The sequence below is a fragment of the Labrus mixtus genome, chromosome 7, assembly GCF_963584025.1.
Source record: "Labrus mixtus chromosome 7, fLabMix1.1, whole genome shotgun sequence".
NCBI classification, from domain to species: Eukaryota; Metazoa; Chordata; class Actinopteri; order Labriformes; family Labridae; genus Labrus; species Labrus mixtus.
In genome coordinates, this window is record NC_083618.1 from 10,508,813 (window position 1) to 10,527,663 (window position 18,851).

General features: G+C 40.1%; 4 protein-coding genes across 4 annotated transcripts; 3 read left to right on the forward strand and 1 right to left on the reverse strand.

Annotated features, from left to right (window-relative positions):
* Nucleotides 1-1,207: 1,207 nt before the first annotated feature.
* Nucleotides 1,208-3,724, forward strand: LOC132977883 (olfactory receptor class A-like protein 4). Its single transcript, XM_061042797.1, has 4 exons — nt 1,208-1,968; nt 2,229-2,492; nt 3,063-3,308; nt 3,512-3,724. Exons 1-4 carry the CDS (start codon nt 1,690-1,692, stop codon nt 3,722-3,724), a joined length of 1,002 nt encoding a protein of 333 aa, XP_060898780.1. The 5' UTR covers nt 1,208-1,689.
* Nucleotides 2,949-5,775, reverse strand: LOC132977882 (olfactory receptor class A-like protein 4). Its single transcript, XM_061042795.1, has 2 exons — nt 5,662-5,775; nt 2,949-5,567 (listed from the first exon to the last, which is right to left on the reverse strand). The coding sequence occupies exons 1-2, from the start codon at nt 5,746-5,748 to the stop codon at nt 4,554-4,556; spliced, it is 1,101 nt and encodes a 366-aa protein (XP_060898778.1). The 5' UTR covers nt 5,749-5,775; the 3' UTR covers nt 2,949-4,553.
* A 4,512-nt stretch (nt 5,776-10,287) lies between these two features.
* Nucleotides 10,288-12,553, forward strand: fndc10 (fibronectin type III domain containing 10). The gene has a single exon (XM_061042798.1). The coding sequence runs from the start codon at nt 10,835-10,837 to the stop codon at nt 11,897-11,899; it is 1,065 nt and encodes a 354-aa protein (XP_060898781.1). The 5' UTR covers nt 10,288-10,834; the 3' UTR covers nt 11,900-12,553.
* A 723-nt stretch (nt 12,554-13,276) lies between these two features.
* Nucleotides 13,277-18,549, forward strand: ssu72 (SSU72 homolog, RNA polymerase II CTD phosphatase). Its single transcript, XM_061042799.1, has 5 exons — nt 13,277-13,558; nt 14,388-14,531; nt 16,868-17,007; nt 17,145-17,263; nt 17,601-18,549. The coding sequence occupies exons 1-5, from the start codon at nt 13,479-13,481 to the stop codon at nt 17,700-17,702; spliced, it is 585 nt and encodes a 194-aa protein (XP_060898782.1). The 5' UTR covers nt 13,277-13,478; the 3' UTR covers nt 17,703-18,549.
* Nucleotides 18,550-18,851: the final 302 nt, after the last annotated feature.

Consider the following 18,851-nt stretch of genomic DNA (forward strand, 5'->3'; position numbering starts at 1 on the left):
ATGGTTTGATGTTGATTTGAATTATGAGCCTTAGCAATATTCCGTTATCAACTTCACAAAATGTATGATTTGACCAGCGCTTCTTTTGAGTTGATACATTCAAGAAGGAAATATAGTAAAGGATGTCCTGGTGCCATCATTACAGTAGGTTATCCCAAAAAATGAATTATTTACTACAAAATTAGGTAAATAAATGATCAGTGGCAAAAGTTATGAGGTGTTTAATCTGTGTGTGTTAAAGCATTTATTTGGTGTGAGGTGTTGAAGAGTTAGTGACATAAAGAACTAAATCAACAACTGTGCTTGCTTCGGTCTGGCTGAGGGAGAGAGAGTAAGAGTGGCACAGGAAGATGGCTTTTTATATTCTGGGTGGATCAATGGCCCCGGGCCTAGATCTAGCAGGATATGATGACAACCTCTCGGCACCTCAAAGAAAGGATATGCACACACACACACACACTCTAAGCAGAGTCTGTCAACGGCACAAGAACAGATCATTTATTGGAGTAAGTGTTTCCATGGAGATCATTAAACAACTTCATTCAGTGCTGTGTCAGTGCTATGGAGAGACCGAAAACATGGCTGATAGGTCTCTAGAAGGTTGCTTGATGCAAGATAATTATAGAATTAAGAATAATAGTATTTTTGAGGATTGGTAAGGTAGAGATGGGCCTGTAGTTGTCAATAACTGTTGCATATGGGGTTGGATTAATAAATCTGTCAACAGTGGAGAAAAGGACTTTACTATTGTTGATATTTTCATTCATGATTTAAGAAAGATGTGACTGTCCGGCCTGTTTAAGTTCTTTGTTGTATGCATTCCATTTGTTCTTGTAGATGTCATTGTGAACCTGAAGCTTTGATTATCTCCACAGTCGTTCAGCCTGGCAACATTATCTCTTAAGCTGCTGAACAACCACTCCATGTCTCCAGGGCGCTTTTTGTTTTTTCTAAGATTTAAGCTTTCACCAATAAAATGTTGTCAATGATGTTTCGTATTTTTGAGTTGAAATTGGTCACAGGATCCTCAGATGGTGATGTCAAGAACACAGGTGTCTTTACAGGTTTTATTAATTTTTCATTGTGTTATTTTTTATCAATTATATATTTATGATGGTTATTGTACTCCTATGTTGTGCAGGAAAAGAAAACACATCAAATAATTATTCAACAGTATTAGGGTTTCAGGGTTTATTGGAGTGCACCTCTGACCTACAGTAGTGGCAAAAACAAAAGATGAATGTGCTTTCATTAAAAAGTTGCTGAAACCACAACAAGAAGAACATGAAAAAATACTTCAATTCCCCAAGGGTTATGGCATAGGGATGTTGCAGAGGAAGCAAATTTCATTCAGGGAAACTGATTAATCTCTTGTGTATCATTAACAAGCAGCTCGAGCCCCCCAGGCTCACAACTTAGAGCAGCTTTTTAGCTTTGTGCCTGACAGGGATATGTGACCAGATCAAAACATAAAGATGCCTCTGCTGTCAGTTTCTTTTGTCAGATCACCTTCTTTGATTAGCTCAGAAAGCAGTGTGTTGATCTGAGTGAGGGATAAGACAGTTGAGTCCACTTGAATGCTGGAGGACAAAAATTAATCATGCCCAGCTGAGTAAACTGAAGATTGAGAATGCCTTAAGACTACATATCAGATATTAAACTTCTTCAGAGACATAAGTATTGAGAAATATGATTGGACTAAACATGGAGGAGAATGGAGACACGGAGCTTGTGGGGATGGGACTTCGTGCCGATGTGTCTCCTGCACAAACAGCTTTTTACATCATCCTGGTGATAATGGGCATTATGGGTAATGCCACAGTGGTTGCAGTGATTGGCAAGAGTGTAATAATGGACCGTGGAGGTGGACGTAACTCGGACATCATCATCATAAACATGGCATTGTCTAACCTGCTGGTTTCTGTGATGAGGAACACACTGCTAGTCATCTCAGACATGGGAATCAAGGTATGTCATTTTTAAGGTCAGATGTTTGTGGTCCTTTTGTTAGTTTGAAAGTTATGTTGGCTAGATTTTTGATTGGAAAGGTTTGTCCATTAGTGTTTTCTATAACAAAATGACAGTATCTGAAAGGTTAAGTAGACAAGCGATGCATTAGATGTCTGTGTGGCTGGTGAAATAGACTCCTTTATATCTTCAGTAAATAGCTGAGTCCAGAATTTAATTCAAATCCCAAGTTTGTGACATGCACTGGTCTGTCTTTACAGCTGTACTCATCCAAAGAATGGTGTCAGTTCCTTATGGGTGTCTGGGTATGGCTGCGATCCGTCAATGTGTGGTCAACACTCTTTCTCAGTGCTTTCCATCTCCAGACATTAAAGCGTGTTGCTCCCTCTAATGGGACCCTCCATGTGTCCCGTGGCCCTCCTAAGATCATACTACTGAGTTTGGGCCTCATCTGGCTTCTCAACCTGTTTTACTCTATTCCTGCTTGTATCTTTTCCACTAATGGCAACGAGAACAGCACAGAGGTGAGAACCTTTTAACAAGAGTTTGCATTAGCTTTAATTGTATTGAGAATGTTACATAAGGGTTATGAGGTCATTTAGTACAGACTATGAAATAATAATGTAAATTTACAACATTTGAAGTGATGTTAAAGAACATAAAGAATATATCATGAATCCCATTTTGAATTTAATTTCACACATATAAGGAACACAACAGGTGTTTTGAAGTATTTTTGTAAAACATACACAGAATCCTAGCTCTGATAGTTGGCAATAACATGTTATATTGATTGTACACAAGGAGTTAAAACCAGGTCTATTACACCATCAATACTTCCCTCAAATGGGGAAGTAGAATCCTAAATTCATGCAGTATCCAGGTGTATTGTACTTCATCTTCTGTAAGATATCGGAAGTTTTAACTTATTTAAACAGATTAAAAATCACGCCTCTGTCAACTCAAAAAGATGTATGTTTTTTTATTTTAATTTAAAAAATGATTTTAGTAGCCTAAATCTCTGACAAAATGTTTGTGCCAGCTCTCCCTAGTCCCCTCACTTTACTCATCTCGTCTTCTTGTTCTCTCATCAGACCCTGATGTTGGTAAGTAGCACAACACGCCCCCTGCTGGGCTGTGTGTGGAACTTTCCCTCCACCAACAGTGGCCTTCTCTATGCCACCACATCTATGATTATCCATGAAACAATTCCCATTATCCTAATGACCTTCACCAACCTTGGCTCCCTTTACACACTCCATAGTCATGGGAGGATGAGGAGTTCAGTGGAAGGTGTCTTTGTCATTAAGCGAGTGCCAGCTGAGAGACGAGCAGCCAAGGTGAGGAGAAAAGGATATTTTCAGATCTAACAAGTGTGTCCTTTAAATAAGAAGTGGAATGATGAATCATAAAGTATGATTTACAGTAGACCTGAGGATTTATGGAACTGAAGAACATAGCTTACAACAGTTTCACAAAATCTCAGTTTTGGATCAGAGTTCATATCCTCCCTAATTCTTTGCTTTGTGTGTGCATTCCCCAGGTGATTCTTGCTCTCATCATGCTTTTTATTTTATCCTGGGGAACCAGCATTATCTCTGTCAACTATTTCAACTACAACCGTGGCTCCTCAGCTGAGTTTCTTCTGGTCGTTGCTCGATTTGCCAACATTATTTTCATTGCCATGTCCCCTATTGTTCTGGCAGTCGGCCATCGTCGTCTACGTTCTTTCATCAAGTCTGCACTCGCCCTCTGACTGAGTCCCTCGGTGACAGTACACTCTATTGAAACTCTGAAGGTGCAGCTCTCACAGACCTTCCAGCATTAAATATATATATATATATTTTTTTTTTTTTTAAAGTAATTGATGTTTAATTGTTTTTATGAACCAATTATTTAAATGATTTATGTAGACAATGCTTTTATTTTAAATTTCCCAACAACTGATCCAAAGAAAACACGATTGGTCAAATCTACAAAAACTTTCAAAACCATGGGGAAAAAAACAGTTTAAAGATAACCAATAAAATGGTAACTTGTGACAGAGAGAGAACTATTTTATTGTTACCAAATTTCTGGGGATTTTTAGATTTACCTAAGTTTTTTTTTTTTTTTTTTTAGATTTTCGTTTCTTTTTTTGTAGAGTTTTGTCTTCAGCTCAAAAGTGACTGGACTTGGTGTGAGTCATTGTAAAGTTTTGTTTTGGGCTCACAACTTTCTGAGAAATTGTACATGATAGTGACATTTACAAATGAGCTTGACTGTATAGAACAATCAATCCATAAAAATGAGATGAGAAACTCAAAGCGTCATTTGAATACATTTCACCCCCATAGAAAAAAGAAGCAGTGGATTGAATTGGGTAAAATCAATGCAATCATCTTTTGCAGTAATGATAGCTGACCTACCAACACAAGTGTAAGTTTAAGTTGCATGTGTAAAAGAATATCTTAAATAAGAACATTAATACTTAACAGTTCAGAAGAAACAGAGATCACATAATCACTGGATTTAAATTGATGATGCATCTCTGCACATTTAAGTATAAATATTAGAATATGTTTGTTAGTCTGATATCATTGCACTCACTTTATTGATTTGACCTTTTCCTTCACTTTTATGACCTTTTGCTCTTTTTGAACAATAAAAATGGTTTGATTTCCTTTAGTCTTTGAGGATGTGCCCCCCTTATCAGACAACTCACTGTGACAATTAAGAACTTTAGACCAGCCCAGTATCATACTCATGATTCTCCTCCTCAGCTTGCTGTGACCGAGGGCCACCACCATGGGACTGAATCCTACGAATAGCGATGCAGAGAAGTGGGCCACAGTCAGCAGCCCTTCAGCGTGGTGTCCCCCATCGTGGTTGTAGTAAGTCACCGCAGCAACCTGCAGCACCCAGCAGACCACGAAGAGCGACACTAGAGACATGATGACATGAGCTGCTTTGCGTTCAGTGGCCACATGTTTGTCCAGCTCACCATGCGTTCCCCCTGCCTCTGCACCAGCGGTTACAGCTCGGATGTGTTTTGCGAGAGCATGAAGTGTAGCCAGGTTGGTACAAACCATTAGCACCAGTGGCAACACTTCATTAAAAGCCAGTGAGGTGGAGGCAAAGGCTGAGCCCTGCTGGATGGTGGGAAACTCCCACACACAGCCCAGCAGAGGCCTGGTGGTGCAACTGATCACCATCAGCTCCACAGTGGCGTTGCCATGAACGTGAGTGCTGTATACCAGAGCTGGAATTGAGAAGGCCAGGTTTGCCCCCCACACCAGTGCTAGAACGATCCATACCCGCCTCCTCTCCCTCTGCAGTACCAAAGGTCCAAAGGCCACCTGCTGTCGCCTCAGGGTGGTGCAATGGAAGACGCTTAGAGCCAGAGTCACCCAACAGCCCACAGCTCGCCACCATACCCACAGCAGCATGAAGACACGGCACCAGCCCGGGGACAGGGACACATTCAGGCCCAGGTCAGACACAAAGATGGGCACAGTGCGGAAAAGTGAGGTTAGCAGGTTGGCCAGAGAGAGATGCACCAAAATAGTGTCAGAGGGAGGAAGTCTCCCAGAAGGACTTTCAACAGCTGACTGAAGCACCTGAGATATTAAGCAAAACAGACTGAGAACATTAGAGGAAAAATTCAGTTAAATTAACAAATACATATATATATATATATTTATTCAATCTCACCACATGGATAACCAGGATGTTTCCAAGGATGCCAGAAAAGACCAATAGCCCAAACAAAAAAGCTTCTACAGTGAGGTCCTCTGACATTGCATCATTTACTGCATGGCAACATAGTTTGCTTTACCTTTCTGACCAGCATGTGTGCTGGAGAAAGACATCAACGTATCACATTATCCACTACAGCTGCTGATGGCCTTCAGGATGTTTTATATGGGAACACACATTGTCACACAGAAGGATTCATCTTTGCTGACCAGGCTCATAGTCAATTTAATCCAATATGTTCATGACTAAATGCAGAGGCAGGCATTTTCCTTGTTTTCTTTCCGCAACACCAACAAACTTAAAACGCAATGCTGTCTGCTGACGTGGCCGATCATACCAACGGGTGTTTGTCACTGTTAATTGTTGTGTTCTTTTCAGCATGTTCATATTCCAATAATCACAATACGATTTATTAACTCTGTTTATCTAAAGGGCACGTTGAAAAGCACAAGCAATCTGCTTATTTAATTTTCAGAAGCTGAACTAAGTATCCGACCATCAGAGATATTGTTAACTGCTGATTACACAGATATGACCAATTATCTCCAGACCTCAAAGGGACAGAAGGAGCTAAACTAATCTCACTGATGCAGCATTTTTTTCTCCTCTTTGTCAGCAATGCATCCTCTCTCCCTTGGTACTAATTGTTTACTGGTTTGCCAAGTTATTCTCTTGGGACATGGATGCTATTGCTGTGAATAATCACACATAAGCATTGTTCAATTAAATGTGCCTAGAGAACTATACGATGCTTTTTGATTGTATTTTTTTAACCATTTTGCTAAACAAAAGCTTTTTATATGTGAGATTTTCAATCATTTAACAACCATGAGAAACAGACAAATGAATCAACCCAAATCAAAAAAGGGGTTTTGCAAAATAAACAATAACTGAAGTAAATGTGGAGTCGGGTTTTGCTTTCATTGGACCCTTCTCTACTTCTCAACAACACAGTAATAAAAACAAGCTCTGTCAAATAAACAGCAACGACTTTCTGTCTTGTAAAATATAATGGCACTGTGGTGGAGAAAATCTGAGAAATCTTCTCAATTTCGTGTGATTACTATTTCTACACACATATCATACCGTTTATATATCCAACAATCTACAGATATTTTGTATTTAACTATCTTTTCCTGCAAGGGAAAATAATAAAGGGTAAATTAAAAAAAGATATTAGATCCAATAACCAATGACTTATCCATCATAAGTTCATAAAGTCTATGAACTTAAAAGCACTAAAACAAACAAACAATAATGTATTTTAGGTTGCCAACTGACAGCTGGCCGGGGACTACAGCTGGAAATTAACCACAAAGGCTTAAAGCGGCTCCTTCACTGTAAAGTTAACTAAAGGTCCACGAAACAAAAAAACAAATTAACTGAACTAAACTAAACTAAACTCATCTTTTTAACCACCAAAATTAGACATTTACATACCATATTTTGTATTAGCAAACAGGTATTGAAAATATTTTAATACATTTCATTCAGAATTAATTCTAATCATTAATATACACGCTCTTTCAACTGAATTATGAAAACAACTAGTGTATTTGACAAATACAGAAAATCTATATTATTTCATAATTTTATAAATGAGCCTTTGAATTCTATATACATAACATAAGTAAAAATAGATGCCATAAGCAAAGGCCGGCCTGCAAACAGTTCTGATCTCACATGGAGATGTGTGTATGAAGAAAACCTGCAGGTGAGCAGCACAAGGTAAGCATGCGGATCAAGGAGGTGGCCAGGGGTGAACTAGGAGCTCATTGAAAACTGATTTGCCACCCAATGTGCCATCCCAAATTCAACTATTTGGGCCCGCAGGGGTGCTAGGGGGGTCAAGAACCCCACTTTGAAAAGAACTGCCTATAGGGCCTCATTTTCCATGTAAGGGGGCCTCATGTTTGTGCAAATTTATTTTTTTCCACAGCAGACTGTCTGCCATATGAGAAATATATGGTAGAACATCCAACATTTCCCACACTTAACCTGGGCGCCACAACCAGGTCTACTAACTGTCAATAGGCCTATTCATTTATTTTTGATAGACGACACAATCAATCAATAACTTCACTCACTCTGCCCCTCCAACTCCTCTTCACTCTTCACTGTGACAGAAACATACACTGTATTGAAAGCATCCTTTTTACGGGCCTCCTGTAAATATGATGGTTTTTTTTTTAGACCTGTCTTGTCAAATGTCAGCGTAACCCATTGTTTAGGAGTTAAGTTGTGTTTTAAGGTGATAGAATGAAACAAGCTGCTGATAATGAACAGAACAGACACACAGTGAGGCAGAAACAGAGAGAGGTGGGGCAGGCTGGAGTGTGCGTATGGAAAGATGAGGTGTGTGTTGAGGGAGAGAGAACTGGAGCAACGTGAGCAGATCACGTTTTTTTTTTTTTTTTTTTAGTAAAACAAAAGTAAAGTAGACAATAAAGTGAGATACTTATTGTAAAAAATTACTTAATGAACAGTGTTAAATATTCTTGCAAATATTTGGTATGGCTATGTGGCAATCCAAAACATAACTATGCCTACTGCATAAACCATAACCGGCTTCAAGGTGAAAGGAAATCAGGCAGAAGGTAGTCAGGAAAGGGCCAATGAGCTGAACGTGTTCTTCAATAGGTTCATACGAGGCCTTTGGCTACCTCCCCGGCCCCTGATAGCCACACAGACCCTACATCCTCCCCCCTCACAAAGCCCCCCCCTCCCCGCAAGTTACCTGGACGGCACCCACTGCCCCCCCGACATGCTCTGACCCCCACCGTGCCTCACCCCTACCCCACACTTCTCTGGCCTGTCTGTCTGTCTCCAGTAGCCAGGTGAGAATGCAGCTCGAGAGACTCGGCCAGAACAAGGCAGCAGGTCCAGAAGGCATCAGCCCCAGGGTTTTGAAAGCCTGCGCAGGTCAGCTATGTGGCATTCTACAGCATCTTTTCAACCTCGGCCTCAGCCAGGGGAGGGTGCCAGTGCTGTGGAAAACATCCTGCCTTGTTCCGGTCCCCAAGAAACCCTCTCCCTCTGCCCTCAATGACTACAGACCAGTTGCCCTAACATCGCACATCATGAAGGTACTTGAGAGGCTGGTCTTGGCCCACCTGAGACCACAGGTGACAAACTACCTGGACCCATTGCAGTTTGCATACTGCCCAAGGGTGGGGGTTGAGGACGCCATCATCTCTGAGGCTTGTCACTTACAGAAGTTCTCAGACGATACTGCAGTAGTGGGGTGTATCAGTGGTGGAGAGGAGACAGAATACAGGATGCTGGTGGATAACTTTGTTGCATGGAGTGGGAAGAACCACCTGGTGTTAAATGTAACAAAGACCAAGGAAATGGTGGTGGACTTTAGGAGGGACAGGCCTGAGCTAAGCACCATCTCTATCCTTGGGGAGGATGTGCAGGTGGTGGAGTGCTATAAATACTTGGGGGTGCACATGAACAATAAACTGGACTGGAAGCACCACACAGAGGCCGTCTACAAGAAGGGTCAGAGCAGACTCTACTTCTTGAGGAAGCTTAGGTCTTTTAATGTGTGTAGCAAAATGTTATCCATGTTTTATCAGACTGTTGTGGCAAGTGCCATTTTCTTTGCAGCCGTCTGTTGGGGCAGCAGCATCAGGGCTTGTGACTCTAAAAAGCTTAACAAGCTGATTAGGAGGGCTGGCTCTGTGCTGGGGACTGCTGTGGAGCCCCTGGAGGTGGTGATGGGGAGAAGGATGATACAGAAACTGTTGAACATTATGGACAATAACATGCATCCCTTACACAATCTCGTGTGTGAACAAAAGAGTGTTTTTAGTGGGAGGCTACAGCAGCTAAGCTGCAAAAAGGACAGATTTAAAAATACTTTTTTACCTACTGCAATTGCACTTTAGACTCCCCTTTAAGTAAGGACAGAAGACATTTAAACTTTTAAACTTTAGCCTGAGTTGCATATATCAAATATCAAACTGTATTGTGGGCTCATGTTTTTTGTATGGTGAGATATGTATGTATATATCTGTTGTGTTGTGTGTTTGTATGTATGCTGGCTGCTGGAACACCTACATTTCCCTGCTGGGATGAATAAAGTATATCTTATCTTATCTTAAAGAAACAAATCAAGCTGTTTTATTTTTTTTTAATATTTTGTTTATTTTTTTATGAATCAATAGAAAGACAATAAATTATTTTGTTTATTTCAACTTTTGTTGAAAGACACAAGGGTCTAGCTGCTACTATTGTATTAGCCTATATATAGCCTATTTTTTCAGGTTGAAGTTACTTTTTTTTCCCTTAGGCTTTGTGGGAAGCAGAATTAGGCCTAGTTATTTAACATTTATTTAGTTGAAATCAGACTTATTAAAAAAACTATGTGTATGCCTACTTTGTTCCTCTCACTAAAGGATGTTAAGGTCCAGCGTGTAAACGTCATGCCATCCCTGATTAAGTGAGCACCTGTCAGCACCTGTCAGCACCTGTCAGCACCCCTCCATTTGGACCTCGCCAGTTAAAAGAAAAAGTCTGGACTCCGGACTCAGGTCGGTAAAACTCAGTGTTGCCAGGACTCTGGATGCTGACTTCTTTATTGACGGACACCTGACGCTCTGTGTGGGATGATGACTCACAAACCGACTGATGATGACTACAAATATTTTGTGCACGCACCCACGCTCCCATGCACTCTTTGGCGCGCGCTTCTCCATGTGCACTCTCACACAGCAGGAATCAAAGCCTTTACGTCAAGCCAGACAGGAAGAAGAAAGCGAAATCTGATGGCACGATAGCTGGGTCCTCTCTGTCCCTCCACAAAAAAAAAAGTAAGTGATTTTCAGAAACGTCTGCGAGTCAGAATCCGCACCGGGGTGACTAATCTCACAGTCGAGGCTTTTTTCACATCATCCTGTGAGCGTATCCTCTGCAAGGTCATCCTCGGATCTCTTTCTTACTGGATGATATTCTGTTTTTTTTTTCCTCTGTCGCAGATGCACATCCGCCCCTTTCGCCTATGGATGCGCTTTCCGGCTGCACTTGGATTTCGCCTGTGTGCAAAGTAGGGCAGAGCTCATGGCAGGCATCAGATCACCATGTACCATCGCTCATCTGATCCACTTCGAGAGAGAATAATTCGATGAGAGGGATTGAGATGAAACCCCGACAATTCCTGCTCGCCATATCGGCACTCCTGCTCTGCACATTTCACCAGACAGCTGGCTCCAGCAGATCTCATCGCAGCAGCTTAGCATCTTCAAAATCACTATCAACATCATCCCCATCAGAGGTGAGAGGCAGGATTCAATTGGGGACGCCCCCAAACTGGCTAAAACAGACTTTTATCGGCTCCAACTATAGCAATCACAGCCACAAAAGTAGGCCATCACCAAAACTTAAAGAGTTAACAAGCCAGGTGAATAGCTTTTCTTTCAACACCAGCAGAGGCAATGTTACTACTGTGATATCTAAGAGGTCTGGCAGGCGACCAAGCCAGATCCCCGAGGAAGGAGAGTCACCTTTGTGTGCCTACCGAGTGATCGAGGGAGGCATTGGGGGGCAGTTGTGTTTTAGAAACACATTGTCTGGGTACAAGTGTCGTAAGGCAGACTGCAGGACAGTGGTGTCTCTTGGGAATCTGGTGGCAAATATTCTTATCAATGGCAGTGTACTGTTACAGTGGACCCATGGGTCAGAATCCACAATTACTGGCCAGGATATAAAGACAAAAGAGACTGCTGCTGGTCCAAAAAGCGGTGAGAATCTTGGAACCGATTTAACAAGAGAAGGAACTCTGAGGTTAAGTTCTGTTTTCAGTGGACGTCGGCACAAACGTGGAGGCTATGAACTAAGCTGCTGGTGGAATGGAAGCTATACCCAGTTTGAGTGTGCTGGTGTCCATCTTGGATCTGGCTGCAGGGACTTCCTCCTGACCGAGCTGCACGAGAACATCCCCTACCGCATCTGCTTGCGCTCCCTGGCCCACTCTGATCCAGTTTTGATAGCAGACCAGCAACGGGACTGTGTAGAGTTCACCCTACCACCTTCTGGGATGCAGGACATTGTGATCGCCATGACAACAGTTGGGGGAGCTATTTGTGTGATGCTGGTCATCATTTGCTTGCTAGTGGCATACATCACAGAAAACATCATGAGCCCCACAACACAGCATACATACTCGTACCGCACTCATTCGCACCACTGAGGTTTTACTGCATTCAAAATGTACTGAAAAAATAAATAATCTACAATTAACATCCATGATGACCATATCTAATCTTGCAATCATAGTCACTCATGGTCAGCAACAATAAGTTTTAAATAACCTCATAATTTGATTTACAGATCCATTATAACTGAATTTAAGCACAATCAACTGTGACTCTGCAAAAAAAACATGCCTTGCCAACCTTTGCGAGGATGCTCTGAATCCAAAGTACTGATAACCTACATTTACTAATATACAGTAGATTACAGTGTTGTGTTTTTGTTTGAGTTGGCCTGTGATTGAGTCTGTCAACCTAAATACTGACAGCATTTATAGAGCAATACAATTTGAACATCCGAAACAGCGGTCTTTGCCACATTGTGAAGCCTGTTAAACATCGAGACCGGTCCCGTTTTTGCTGCTGGGAAAATAAAACTTTTCTGAATGAATTTTTTTCTACTCTACAAAACAATTCTAAAATGTAGTTTTTCTTTCAGGTCTGTATACAATATATGTGTTGATACCATTTTGTGAAGGGCAATGCAATCTGGTGTACAATCTCTAAATGCTAAACATCTCGAGTTAGAATGCCTTCATATCATGCTGTGAGTTAGCCTAATAAAGTACCACGAGGTCAATTGTGATACATTACAGCAGTCCCTAGTTTTCATTTTGTGTGTGAGAGAGTGAAGAATTCACTACAGACAGGGATTTGAATGTTGAATAAACACTTGCTCTGGTTAACTCTCTGATGATGATCAATCACACAAAAAAATAATGGGGCCTATATATTCAAATATTCACATTCTTTTACTTAATATGTTTCTGCATGGTTAAAGAGCGTGCAAATATTGTTTTATTATTAGGTTGTTTTCTGAAAGTGATTAGATAATCATACAGAGCAGTTTTGTCTTATTAGGGCTTGAGACGTACAAACATTTCCTTATTGATTTGCAACATTGTCAAAATGGCAAATTACATCACAATATTTTAATTAGAATGGCTAAACAGAAAAGGTAAAATCTCTGACAGCGTTGATTAACTTTACGTCATTATGGTTTAGCATGGACGCTCAACTCTAACTCATTAAATAAGAGGTTAACAAATGTGCTCTTGGGCCTTAATAAAAGAAAATGTAGCATAAAGCCTACTTTCTTAAATGATAAAATAGTATCCTACAGATCATGACGGCACATTTGATTCACATGTGTGCTCCTACCTTGAAATATTAGTGTTCCAGTTGCACTTTGTTTTGTTGAATATAGCTTTCATGCAAGATAACATAAGAAAAAGTTGTTGTTTCTGACGTCACGTCTACGTAGCCACATTTTCTCGCCTTGTCAAGTGGGAAGCTCCGCCCATAAATGACATCGCTAGTTAAAGCTTATTTAACGGAGCTCCGCCATTTTAACTTCCTGCTTCCAAAGAAGACAAGCTCATAGCGTAGTCGTTGTTCTTGAACGCTGTGGTTATTTAGTGTGACATAGGGGTGTGTTCTGATTGTTTTTTTGTCGCAGGTACTTAGTACTTCTATTAGTTTCTGACAGCTTATCGTTTAGTTTCAGCCGGAGTCGAAATGCCGAGCCACCCGCTGCGTGTGGCGGTCGTGTGCTCGAGCAACCAGAACCGCAGTATGGAAGCGCACAATATCCTCAGGTAAAGATGATGAACCACCGGGATGAAAACAAAAACATTCAAAGGACCATGAAGGAACCGAAATGTGTGCGGTGTCGAGCCGTTTTCTAAACCGGCCATGCTGACACGGAGACACAATCCGTCGGGCCTCGGGTGCATTAACAAAGGACTCGCTCGTCTTGTCTCCCTGCAGGGTTATAGTGGACATTTTTTTTTTAACCTGGGTTAAGGCCAGTGTCTGCCCAAAACGCTCTCATAGATTCAGGATTCTAACAGATTAGGGATTTAAAAACACCAGCTGAAGTTGTGAGGTAGTTTTTCCTCCTTCATGATGACAAGAGCGCCCCCTTGTAGGGAATATTCCGGAAAGGAGCAACTGCAGCTGGTTAACACTGCCATGGAGGAAATGTCTTCAAGATTATTATTTTTTATGCTTTGTAAACCAAATACTGTATTCATAGACTGTTTACACTCGGTTTTATTTCGTATTTCTTTTGTCATTTGAAAGCGGTGTCCCTCCCCCCCCTTTTTTTTTATTTAACAAGTAGCCTACTAGAGGAGGATAACTGCATTACTGCCTTTTTTTTTTTTTTAAATGTACCTATTAGGTAACCAAATTATTAAAATAATATACTCTATCCAATTTCTCAAGATTGAGAAACAAAAGATTAGTGAAACGAAGTTCCCCTGACTCAGACACAGCACTGGAGGAGACAACCTGTAAATGGTCCTATCACAGTAATGCACTGTGAAGACATTAATGTTTTGTTTCTTGCATTGTTTGTTTTTTGGCTCTAGAGATGTTGATAGAAAATATTTAATTTGCTGTCTTGTGTTTTCATCTTTGCAGTAAACGTGGATTTGATGTACGATCATTTGGGACAGGGTCTCATGTGAAGCTACCCGGTCCTGCCCCGGATAAGCCAAATGTGTATGACTTCAAAACGACTTATGTACAGATGTACAACGATTTGGTCCGCAAGGACAAGGAACTGTATCCCCTTCTCACCCTCTCTACCACACACATACATGCATTTACAATGTACTTGCAGCCAGATTAGTAAGCATGGCTCACAGCGACATATTTTGTTTAGACATTAATCCTTGTGGGAGTTCATGGAAGTGTGAATTGCACAGCAAATGGGAGAGCAAGAGCGAAGAAAGGTAAAGCAAAGGCAGGTATATAAAATGTATTACTGATACGTGCTTTTTTTTTAAACCCATACAACACAGGGACAGACGAACAGGTTGTAACCCAGCAGCATTGGAGCAGTAAGTGCCTTTGGTGAATATCAAAGTGTTACATTTTTGCTGAGTTTTTTCAATTAAAATTAAAACTGTACACACTCCTAAAAATCTAGTTTATATTTTTGAGTGTCTGTATTTTTGAGGTTCTTCGTGTTACCACTGTTGTTCCCTTTTTAGTGCAGTTTTCATGTCTTTGCAACATGCATCTTTTCAAGTCATTGCAATGTAAGTTTTGAAGCTTTAGGAGCACAAGTGTGCAGGAGACAGTTTGTGTTGAATGGTTTACCACTACTTCTGGCTCGCTTGTTTTTGTTTTACTGTAATTGTTAACTGAATAGCTGGCACATTATAAGTGAAACCTCAAAAACAGTTGAAAAAAAACAACGGTGGGGAATTGCATCAGCAAAGAATAACAGTGGTCACATGTAGAAAACGTATAGGCAATACGAGCATTTACCAAAAAGTAAATAAAAAAAATAGTACATCAAGTACAGTCTTCCCAGACAGAGTTTAAACAAAAAAAGAATGAAATACTTAATCATGTTTCAGGAAATACAATTCTTTCAATGTATATTTAATTAGATTAATGCCGTTTTGGCTACAGCAGATCGTTTTAACAAGCTGGTGGTGTACCTTGTCAGTGAGGATTTGTGTACTGGCCACCTTAGAGTAAATATTATGTAACATTTGACGCATTGCAAATCAAAGTCCTCGGCAGCCATGCATCCATATATTTAATGTAACTGTTTTCTCATGGTAACTGGTTATTTCCTGATTATTATTTTTCTGAGATGTTGATATATGTCATCATCTCCACATAATACTGGTTTTCCTGTGACAGGGAGTTAATTTGTTGAGATCTTGAGATATCATCTGAAATTAACTTATCACAGTAAAACCAGCATTATATCCAGATAGCAAGAGAAGTATATAGAGATCTTGAGAACAACTGAAAATGACTTATCACTGGAAAATGGATGTGAATAAAATGTATGGATGCATGTTTGCTTAAGATTAACATAGATAATAACAGATGTGGAGGGGGAAGAATGCAAAAGTAAGTAACACAGGATTTATTTTTAAATGTACAGGATATTCTGACGTGATCTCATTACAATTATGCATTTTTGCTCTCAAAAAGTTTGAACTAATATCCTTTTTTTCCTTCTTTTTTTAGCTATTTTTGTGTAGTACAAATAATCCATTTCCCCACTAAACATCATGTTAAACCTATAGAGTTAATTTAGTTCATTGTTCAAGTGTATTTCACTTTCCTTCAGGAGGATGAGTATAGTTTAAAGTCGAGGCTAAATGGTTAACTGTGCCTCAGATATTTCATCTTGATGATCTAGTTAATTAGGCCTCTCAATTGAAAATCCAGATTGAAAAGTAGGAGCAATGTGCTTTACTTGAAATTGGGAAATTGCTAAAGATTACACTGGATTGCGGGTATTCATTTTTCAACCTCTGGTTGGCTTACAAGTCAATTTGTCCATGAACTACAAATTATGACTATTTTTTTAAATATTGCTTCTGGGCTTCTTTAAAATCCTTGCAACTGTACAGAGACCCTTATTGTAGACAATTCTCGGCAGTGTTTCTTTTGTTACTTAAAAATAAATGCATGACATTGTAAGATGTGCTGTGGATAGGAAGAAGTATTGGGCAGTATGTAAACACTTATTCTAATCTGTAATAAGCACCAAAAAATGTACCTGCCTGTGTCCTAAATTTTGCCTTACGGCTTGTTGATAAAATTAATTTTTAAACCTTTTCTCTTTCAGCAGCCCACTATTGAATGCTTGGCCTTTCTGACACCACTAGAGGGTGCTACAGTTTATCTAATACACAGACTTAGTGACACCATTCAAATGTGCACATCAAGGCGCTATCAAAGTATACAGTCTCACTTTAGCAGATCTGTGCCTCATACAGTCTCACCGACTGGCTGCTCACATTCGTAGTGCTCAGTTGATTGAGATCTAAAATCTGGTGTCTGGAAAGTGTGATTAGAGTGTTGTTTTTCTACTTGGAACTGTTTTGCTTGCTTCTACTGTGTTCCTTGACCTCCCCACTCATAAGATACACACAGAACGGCATCCTGCACATGCTGGACCGCAACAAACGCATCAAATCAAAGCCAGAGCGATTCCAAAACTGCAAGGATAAGTTTGACCTGGTCATCACCTGTGAAGAGAGAGTCTATGACCAAGTACTGGAGGGTAAGACTATTCATACAAAAAGATTTAATGAAGGCATGTAGTTGGTAAAGCATTTTAGCAAGAACACTGCTTTGACACTACACACAGTTTTGATTGTGGGTTGCACTCTTTTTTTTTTTTCTGTTGTTGCATCCTAGATCTGAATTCAAGAGAGCAGGAGACTTTGCAGCCTGTGCACGTCATCAATGTAGACATTCAGGATAACCACGAGGAAGCCACGCTGGGCGCCTTCCTTATCTGTGAGCTGTGTCAATGTGTGAGTGTTTCCTACCAGGGTTCTTTAATGCAATTATGCAGACACACTGATGGCCATAGGGCAACAAACAGTCATTTATGTCTTTTGGAACATTGTGGATCAACATTGGAAAAAAATATGTTAATCCATGTACTTCTTTATTTTGAATGAATGGCCTTAAAGTTTACACAATCTCCTATATAGAATAACATATATGAGGATGCTCAGGGCTCACCTCGTGAAAATGCAGCCAACCTATGCAATAGACTCATAAACAATGTACCAAGAATTACTTTTGTTCATTGGTGCCAATAGGCTGCAGGAGGTTTTAAACATGCTTCTTTCTCTGCCCCTGCAGATCCAGCACACCGACGACATGGAGAATGAAATCGACGAGCTCCTACAAGAGTTTGAGGAGAAGAGCAACAGGCCTTTTCTTCACACTGTCTGTTTCTACTGATATAAAATAGACATTTGCAATAAACACAGACCCAGATCACAAGCAATCAAACAATAGTATATAAATACAAACACTTCAGAATCCAGTACAAAATGTTGTGTGCCCACATAGAGACACACAAACACACAAACTCAGAGCTTTGGGTCAGGACCTAACAAATGGCTGGTGTCAGACATATTGGTGATGATGTTTTTCTTTCTCTATGCATAGGATGAACCTGTGCTCTCGCTCTGCCTTTATTTCTCTGGCTCAAGGTCAGGCCAAGGTCCTCTCTCCATGTCAGTCCAATTAAACCCTCAACCGTGTCTCCTCAGGGAGAGCTTTAACACCCACACACCTAGTTCAACACCTTTTTTACAAGATGTTCAGATTTTGTTAATTGCAGCATATTAATGCTGACTCTTTTTCTTCAGGTGACATGAAATTACTTTTGATTTAAGAATATAAGTCAGATTGGTATTCCTGATCTGTGAAAGTGTAAACGTGTTTATTTGGTATGACCGAGAGTACAATTAATTCAACTGAATGTTTTTTTTCTTTTTTTTTCTTTTGATGCGACGATGTGATGTAGCTTAGTTAGAATTAAGTTCAAGTGGGTGGGCTAATAATGAATAACCAAACCTAGACCTCTTTGAGGCTCTCCTTTGTGTTTTCAAAATAATATGTTGATGCATATTTAAACTTGGATATGCTATTTTCAGGGCATAGGTTTTTTTGTTTTTTTGTAAATGTTCCAACAATTGAAGCATTGTAATTATTTGCGAACTGCAAGCTCAGCTCAGAGTGCCTGATATTTCTGTATGTACATATGAATCAACTAAAAAAAAAAGAATCCTCTTGAAGAAAATGTCATTGGTCTTTATTTGCTTTTTGCTACTTAATGTTTGTTTCTTATGAGATTTAATGTGAACTTGAAAAGCAGTCTTGTTCAACTTCAGGGCACCAGATGTCTCTTAATCAGTGGTGGTTCTAGACCACTTTTACTGAGGGGGCCAAACTGGGTCAAGTTGTTTTGTCAGAGGGGAACATTAAACCCAGGTGAAAAATAGACAAAGATGATCGCTTTAAAAAACATATATAAGTATCATGCCAAATAATAGCACACATCATTAAAAACCACAACATAAAATATAATAGATTTATTTGTTT

Excerpts from the sequence above, each read along its gene's own strand:
- LOC132977883 (XM_061042797.1), top strand. The coding sequence starts at position 1,690 with ATGATTGGACTAAACATGGAGGAGAATGGAGACACGGAGCTTGTGGGG. Across the intron at positions 2,493-3,062 it reads GCAACGAGAACAGCACAGAG|ACCCTGATGTTGGTAAGTAG; the intron begins GTGAGAACCTTT and ends TTCTCTCATCAG. Across the intron at positions 3,309-3,511 it reads CTGAGAGACGAGCAGCCAAG|GTGATTCTTGCTCTCATCAT; the intron begins GTGAGGAGAAAA and ends TGCATTCCCCAG.
- LOC132977882 (XM_061042795.1), bottom strand. The coding sequence starts at position 5,748 with ATGTCAGAGGACCTCACTGTAGAAGCTTTTTTGTTTGGGCTATTGGTC. Across the intron at positions 5,568-5,661 it reads ACATCCTGGTTATCCATGTG|GTGCTTCAGTCAGCTGTTGA; the intron begins GTGAGATTGAAT and ends TTAATATCTCAG.
- fndc10 (XM_061042798.1), top strand. The coding sequence starts at position 10,835 with ATGAGAGGGATTGAGATGAAACCCCGACAATTCCTGCTCGCCATATCG.
- ssu72 (XM_061042799.1), top strand. The coding sequence starts at position 13,479 with ATGCCGAGCCACCCGCTGCGTGTGGCGGTCGTGTGCTCGAGCAACCAG. Across the intron at positions 13,559-14,387 it reads GAAGCGCACAATATCCTCAG|TAAACGTGGATTTGATGTAC; the intron begins GTAAAGATGATG and ends TCATCTTTGCAG. Across the intron at positions 14,532-16,867 it reads GTCCGCAAGGACAAGGAACT|ATACACACAGAACGGCATCC; the intron begins GTATCCCCTTCT and ends CCCACTCATAAG.